This window comes from Lates calcarifer, linkage group LG21 (assembly GCF_001640805.2).
Source record: "Lates calcarifer isolate ASB-BC8 linkage group LG21, TLL_Latcal_v3, whole genome shotgun sequence".
NCBI lineage: Eukaryota > Metazoa > Chordata > Actinopteri > Centropomidae > Lates > Lates calcarifer.
The window spans coordinates 21,844,478-21,853,011 of NC_066853.1; the positions used below are offsets into that span (position 1 = coordinate 21,844,478).

At 39.7% G+C, this 8,534-nt stretch overlaps 1 protein-coding gene across 1 annotated transcript in view; it reads right to left on the minus strand.

Moving 5' to 3' along the window:
- LOC108872703 (mitogen-activated protein kinase kinase kinase kinase 5) overlaps nucleotides 1-7,084 on the minus strand; it is a 31,798-nt gene extending 24,714 nt beyond the window's left edge. The window contains exon 1 of the mRNA XM_018660534.2: nucleotides 6,745-7,084. Coding sequence (XP_018516050.1) covers nucleotides 6,745-6,852 — 108 coding nt within the window. The 5' untranslated portion in view covers nucleotides 6,853-7,084. The remainder of the gene's footprint in view (nucleotides 1-6,744) is intronic.
- Nucleotides 7,085-8,534: the final 1,450 nt, after the last annotated feature.

The following is an 8,534-nucleotide window of genomic DNA, read 5'->3' on the forward strand; positions in this document are numbered from 1 at the left end:
GTAGTTCAGTTACAGGTGAACTAATACAACACACAGACCCACACACACAAAAATCACTGAAATGACTTTCAGAGGTGTTGTGTTTGTCTAAACCTTTTGACTAAAAAAAACCTTAAACTTGTTGGTGGTAAGTTACTGAAAAACATGTGGGGGACAATAAATAAAGATATGAATACATGATGATAAAGTTACCTCATGTAGTCAACAGAGAGCTCTCAGACATCAGCTTTATCAGCTTTTTTTATATTATCGTTTTTCGGAAACTACAGAAAAAGCGGTGGTGAATTAAACCTCATGTGTCATGTGACCACAGTGGTCATGTAGTTGTGAGGCATCTGAAAAGAAATTGAAGTTTAATCATTAGCTGGCACAATTTAACTTACAGGTAGTGTTCAGTGAAACACGAGTAACCCCTGATTACAGACATCTGAGCAACTGTCTGTCTTTGCAGTCATTTTTGGGCCATGCTAGCAGGACAGCTCTTGGGATGCTAATCTAAGACCACCACTTTGGTCCAGACTGAAACATCTTTACAACTATGGAATAGATTTCCATGACACTAACTTTACTTCTTGAGTCATGGAGCAAGTTGACATTTTTGTTGTTTAGTTTCTAACCAACTGTGAGATGGTTTGCAATGAACTTTGAAACAGACATCTATGTCTGTACCAAAGCCTTACAGAGCCACTAGCATGGCTTTAGACTCTGAGTCTTGTTATATCAAAAGGAAAATGATAATGGCATCCAGCTGCAGTGAGTAGGTCACAATGGTGTTGCTTGATGTGAGTTATATGTAGATACAAACAGCTGAAAGTGTTATCCATGGTGCACACTTCCCACATATACACTGGATAGTTTGTTTTCAGTTTTTGATCATTTTAACTTATCATTACCATTAACTTGGACACATACAGAAATACTTCCTTACATCAAAACACAAAGAAACACTCCTCTTTGTCTTTGTGTTCATATCGTTATCAGCATGGCTGGATGTCATAAACCTGTTCTGATAAAATGGACAACGGGAGGTCAGTTCAGCTTGACTTGACAAAGAAAACAGTAGCTACTTGTTACCATCCACGGTCTGATGTTGTCAAACAAGTAAAACAAGCTGCTATTTCCAGCACAGCAGTGAACAGATACAGAAAAGAAGTTTGAAGGGGGAAGACTGAGGAGAATTGTGATGTCTCAGCTGGCAGAAATGTTGCTTGGGTGCATGCCACCATGTCTGCTATGATGATACTTAATGCTGTAAAATAAAAAAAACAAAAAATCTGTGTCACCATAAACCACCTGATATGTCAAGTTGTTCTGTTTCCCCTCTCATCTACAATTTCTCACTTGCTTTTTTCATTTCATAACTTCTTGTATAATTTGTGTTACTTTTAGTTAAGACTGGCTGAGGCTCTCTTCAAAGGAGGATGTCCACTGCAGCTTCACACTTGGTTAAAGGTAAAATCACTCTGTTTTGTATTTACATCATAATCGTCTGTTTTTGATTCACTGTGTTGCTGGTTGATATGACACACCAATGTTTTACTAATGTTCAGTTCATGAAAGCTTTAGCATGATCAGCACATTTGATATAGAAGCTCAGACACAAACTCAAATCTCATGGATTAGGACAAACACACATACACACAAAGTAAACACATGGCCAGTTGTACAAATCTGACCACATCCCTCTCTATGACTGTCTTGATGTCTGTGTCCACCTCTCTTACTGGTCCTTCAAAAAGAGGGGAGGGGACCTTTTGGTATTTACGCTACAATATCTCTGTAATGGTCATCGCACATACACACACACACACATACACAGGCACACACACTGATATGCTCCTAAGTAACAGGCCTACTTTCTCACTGCTGCTGATGGTGCAAAAGTGCTGCATTTGCAGGCTGATTTACTGTGAGTGTAGCAACACGCAGCCAAGAACATGTACTGCATGTGCATTTGTGTGTAGCTTTTATCATATGTGTGTGTGTGGGTGTGCAGGCGTGTGTGTGTGTCCATATGTGAAAGAAGGACAACTATGCAAATCTCTCCCTCTCTGTAAAACAGAACAGCGGGGTCTACTGACCTCTTTAGAGGAAGTGTGCTCACTCTACAGCTAACCTGCTTTGCATCAGTTAGTTTTACAGTTTACTGGATTTCATAGCAGTGAACAGTCTGAGCACAGTAGAGATTAACATGTCAGGTGACAGAACAGATTGACTCTGTAAAGCCTCATATTCTCGAGAGTTGTCAAAATGTCCAAAATGGACTGGAGAAAACATCCACTCCAAGATAAATCATCAAAACTGAAAACTAAAGCTACTGTAAAAGTTTTTACTCTTAATAGTTTTTTTTTTTTTTCCAAAACATTTTGAATTGTCCAGACAGCACATCTGGTAAAATCATGGAGGAACAGTGGAGAATGAAGGGTAAAAGTACAGGTGGCAGCTATTATAGCATTTTTTTTGTTGTTGTTGTTGTATGTCTCTCATATGATATAATCTTAGAATATTACAAAGTGAGTTGGGGTGATATGCAAAGGGGATCTTAATCTCAGTGAGATTACCTGATTAATGAAAGGCTATTAAAACCCAAACAACTCTGTGAAAGTTGCATCACTGTTTAACTATTGCAGTCTTTTTGAAGGTTTGAGGCAAAGTAACTTTCCAGAAAATAAATTTTACTACCCAAATCACCATAAAAAAAAATACCAACCACTCTATGAAACAGACACCTGAACAAGAATATTGTGTAATGAATGAAACAGTTTGTAACAAACTGAAGCATTGTACCAGGTGATATTTTAATCTGTTGGTGACCATCACGATATTAAATGTCAGTGCCAGGAGTGCTACCATGTCAAATCAGATCATGATCATAGTATCATAGCACTCAGTCAAACAGACTGTGTGAGATGTTACACTATACATTTTAAAACTGCTTCAAATCGCATTAACTACATTTGAAAAAATAGACATAAAATGAAAAGAATGACTCACTCACTAATCCATCAGACAGAAGTGTGACCAAGATTCACAACATTATTCAGTCTTTCTTTTCTGTGGTATTACTTAAATACTGTCACCATTTCCCATTTAGCATGGACCAACACCATTGCAAAACTGTACTAACTACAAAGACCAGGACAGTATCAATGTCTGAATCATAGCTCAGTGTTTGTGTCTTGGCTATCGCCATGCCTCGCTACAGTGGTGTGCTATTCATTGAGAGGGAAAAAAGTGTCATGTTTTTAAGCTGTGTTGGACAGTCCCTCACCATCATAGTATGATGGTTTATGATTGGCCAACAGCTGATATCAAATCACAAAAACCTTCAGACATTCTCAGCCAGTGCTAATGATGTCCAATATGTTTGATGGAGGTTGTGATAAATTACTGGTGTCCTATGCCACAGCACAGCTCAGTGCACAGTGATTAACCTTATGTAATATGATGTGTCATTTGTTTCTGCAACAACATGAACTCCTTCAACAAATAAAGTCACTGGGTTGAAGTTGAGGAAAGACGTTAAAGCTGAAGTGTGAGACGAGATGTGAGTCAAGTGCTTTGCACACCCATCCATCTACCCCGACTGCCACAGCTTTGAATGTCACAGTAAACCGCCTGCACTGGTTCTAACTGTTGTCAGTGAACTCAACGAATTGCATATGAGCGTAATACGTGGGAGACAGGCTTTGACAAACAGACCTCCTGACCAGCCAGGTGAGGGAATGAGTCCTTACCTGGGCTGTTTCATCATCACGATTCTTTGCTACTGTTTTGTGAGTGCATCTCTGCTGGTCAGCGAGTGACACTCAGAGCAGAGTCATTCGCCGTCAAAAACAGCCAGTAGAAGAGAGAGAAACAGTCCACTTTGATGACTCTGTGTGTGTGACTCTGATGTGAGCTATGATTGTAACAGGTTACTTAACGTTTCCATACATGATTGTTTCAGGTGTGAGTAGCTTTGTGGAAAGTACCAGAGAATCCTGAGATTCTCTGGTAACTGTTGTACAGTACCAGAGAATCCTGAGATTCTCTGGTACTGCTCACCTACACGAACTGTCGCATGTTCAGTTTACTATGCTTGATTAACTAACACCAAATTCAGACCTGTCAATTCAGTTTGTATGTACCAGATTAAATTTGTGTATGTGGAGACTGCTCTACAGTTTCTCAGCTTTGAGATCCTGCTTGTTGCAGACAGTGGACAAAAAAAATGTAATACTGACAAAGAGTTACTTGTCTTGAGAACATTAAATAGATTTAAAATGTGTCAACGTTCCAAATATATTCCACACACAGCTCACTTTATGCTCTTGAATATATAACATGAAGTGTACTATACTATACTCAAACCCATTTGACAGCTCAATAGTTCTGTCACTGCTGAGGTCTTGACTGTTTTCGGCCCTAAAAACTGTGTCATGGGCCAACAGAGGTTGAGGAGCCCTGTTATAATCAAACACCATACTGCCACGATGACACGTGCTGAATCTTTGTTCGACACATTTCTCTGTCCGACGACTCCAACAAGAACTTTGCAAAATACAAATTTAGCTGTTGTTTTTCCCGCAGTGCCATTAGGGGAGGCACCACAGCTTTCTTACAAAGTGTCTCACTTGCAGACGGTCTACACACTCTTTATGAAGTAACAAGAACTCGGAATCCAGTCTTAAGTATTTTGCAGAGATCTGACGTCAAAGTATCCAAGAACGTGGTTCAAATTTGAAACATCAGATCCAATGGATTTCTGCTGTTGTTCTCTAAATCTTCTGCTGTAAGAAAAATATCTTCTCAGGTACAGAGACACTCATTTTAGAAAGGCAAGTTGCGCTGGATTTTTTCAATGTATTTTTTCTGTGCTTTGAGCGCTACAAACTAAATTCCACTTCCACTTCCACTGTGTTGGAGTGGCAGCTGAAGTTTCAGAGGCAGATACCTCAAAACCTCAGCAGTTCAAACCATAATTATCTGCATGATTAGATACCGCTAATAGTAAGTGGGACAATATGTCACTTTATGATGTGGGTGCACCGATGGTGTCATCTGACTATGGACAGAGATTCAATTTAACTTGAACACGGAGCGCAGCATAAAGATGAGAGTGTTTCCTGATCCATAACTTCTCATTGTTCTGTAGAATTATGTGATTCATATATAACATTCACTTGTAACATTTTATCTTCAACAATTCATCTTGAACTGTGCAAAAAATTTCGTCGTTTCGTTCCTCAGCACTGATGAGCTAATTCTGTGATTGATGGCAACAGATAAAATCACTATCAAGTATTTCAAATATTATACATGAGATGAAATATTTCAGTGCTTTTGTTGTTTTACATGTCTACCAAAAAAAAAAAAGAAAGAAAAGAAATGAGCACTTTATATGCTGTGAAACTCAGATTCACAGATTTGCTAAAATTTCACCAACATCAAGTCAAGTTTGTGACAAGAGGAGAAAATACATTGGTTCTTGTTTATATCCAGGTTGTTGCTGCTGATATTAAAACTACATGGTGTTTGTGTGTCTGTTCTGTGTTGCACTGGGGTCCACGGGGAACAACAGTCCATTTCCCTGTATGCATGTCAAGCATATGTGTGGACATGACACTTAACCTAATGAATATAATATTTCTGTTGAATTCTACATAAAAGCAATAACACAATCAAGGTTTTGCTGTATTATGAATCTTGGCGCCAGCATGCTGCAGTCAAACAAACAATCATACAGTTTAACTGAACATGAGGCCACAGCGTAACTGACGAATGCACGTCTAGTTGTGTGTAGAGAAAATAAGATATACTTCAGACCTCATTGACCTTTTTATGAAGCTAGTTCTCAGGCAATGTCCAGACTTATAGGCCCAGCAGCTCAAAGTCTGTCTGAGATTTAGACAAACAAAAATCACTGCCTTGCTAAACAAGAGGATACATTGAGCATAATACAAATAAAATCATGTAAAAGGTACAGGGGAAAGGTGAGCGAGGTAGTCAGCCAATCAGGGTCAAGTTAGATCATATCTGAAGTTCAGTGTATCTAACTCCTCACTGAGGCTGAATCACCACACAGACATTATTGCTATTCAAATCTTGTGCCTAAGTAAAATAGTTTTAACACAACAGAAAATACAAAACTATCACTTGAAGAAAAATCTATAAGACAGCACCAGCAGCACAGTTCAGACCGACTCCTGTTTCAGGTAGAGTAAAATTCTCGAAAAAGTCATCAGCTACCGACAAGAATACTTTCACTTTTTATAAAAACCACTTCCTCCAGCAGGGTTAGAACCTGCAGTGAGGTTGTGATTGCAATGAACCAATGAAACTAAAATCAATCACACCTATATTTCCATCTAAACTCAAAGTAATTCTCAAGGAGCACAGCACCACATATTCAACCCTGAGAAACTGAATATCTAATGGTACTGTATACTACTGTAGGTTAAACTGTGAAGGGACACGAGTGAGCAAATGGTAAAGTAGAGCAGAAGTAAGACATGCTTGACTTGTTCTGAGGATGAAAAAAGACGGCAGCGGGTTTACAGGTTTAAATCTGTATTTGATCATAAGATAAAACCTCTATTAAAAATAAAGACCCTCTCTTTCAAAGATTCTTCAAATGTTTGATAAAATATGATTTGTCACAAGCTCAAATCACTCTCTGATCTAAACTGGCACTCTGATCAGTGATGAGTGACGTTCAGCAGCAGTACAGGAGCAGAGTGAGAGTAAAAGCAGGACTCTGACCTTGTAAACTTCTCCATAGGTTCCTCCTCCGACTCTCAGCAGGATCTCAAAATCATCCTGAGGATTCCTGGTGGAGATATCCAGAGCTGTCCTGTGTTGAAAATCCATTTTGATGTTTATATCACTAATATTCCTCCTCAGGCATGTCACACACACTCTCTCTCACACACACTCACACACTCAGTGGCATTTACAACTAATGAACTCTTATAGAAGGGAGTTGCTGAGAAAAAGCCACTCTCTTTGTCTGTCTGACTTGTTGTGTGCTGTTCAGCTGCTGTCACACACACACACGCACACACACTCACTCACATACCACACACACACGCCTTCCTGTTTCTGTTTCTCAGCCTGCTATCGATCCTCCCTCCCTACCTCCCTCTATCTCTCACACCTTCCTCTCTTCTCTTGCAGACATTTTTTTCACAACTCATTTGCATAATCCAGTTTCTTGTTGGGTGTGTGTGCATGTGACAGAAACAAAGACAAGCAGAGAGAAACTTACACCTTTTTGAGGGTTTTCTTTTTTACATGAATGTGTTACAGACTCTGTGTTCGCTATGTGTGTGTTGTTGTGTTTCTGTGCTTGCGAGGATCAATGTCCAAAAACAATTTAAAGATGTTTTAAGATGAACTGTGCTTCTAAGGGGAGGTAGAGTTAAGATTAGGATTAAAGGTTAAGATCTTAGCAACAGCAATACAGAGATCTGTGTGTGTGTGTGTGTGTGTGTGTGTGGTGTGCATGTGCGTGTGTCTGTCTCTGTGTGTGCGTTCATACGCTTAAGCACATACTTTGGGAGCGTATGGTGCCTACGTGTGTGTAGCTGATTAATTGCAGTTGTGCTGTTTGGGGTTTTCAGCGTAAGTTTCAGTCTCAGCTTCTCGCCTACTGAAATATGTGTGCGTGTGTGTGTGCGTTGCAGCTCTGCAAGAACAGTCACTCGTGCTTGGAGCTCCCTGTCAGCTTCCTGTTCAGAAGCATTTCCCTGCAGATAAATAAGGGGCAAGTTAAAATTTCTTTATCACCTGCAATTTTCATCTGCTGTGCTTGGCCTGATGTTAAAAGACACTATAAAATGATTTGTACACATTAATCAGCTGAGCACAGAGACAAAAAGAGATTTACAGAGAGACACTGAAAAAAGAGAAAAGTAATAAAACAGCTGTTACAGTCAACAAGCATAAGAGTGATGTACAGCCTCTATGGGAATCAAGAGTTTGTAGTTGTTCTGAGTGACCCACAGGCTGAATGACAAGCCAGCTCTTGTCCAAAGGAGGAGATGCAGTACTGTTATAGTAGTTATAGTATAGTACTGGTATATCAGGATAAGGCCACACATTTTCAGACAGTGCCTCCACGAAGAGACATTCAGTGTTGCACTTGCCTGTTCACATGAAGCGACTGGAATAGCTGTGTCGCAAATGAGAGACAGAGAGAAGTTCAAACAATGGCCCCTTTCTGACATCCACACCGCTGGCCAAACGCAGTGTGAAGTGGGTGTGAATGTTAGATTGTCGTTTTTGTAAAGTCAAAGAAACATTCTAACATTGAACCTTCACAGCTGAATCCAATGCTTAAAAGGTGGTGTGGGTGGAGGGGGCTCCCCGAGCTATTTGACCAGCCAACAGGCACTTCTGAGTAAGAACATGCTAATAACAATGCTAAAATGCTGATGATAGGCAGGTACAATATTTACCATCTCCACCATCGCTTAGCTCAGTGTGTTAGCATGCTAACATTTCCTAATTAGCATTAAGCACAAAGTACAGTTGAGGTTGATGAGGGTCAT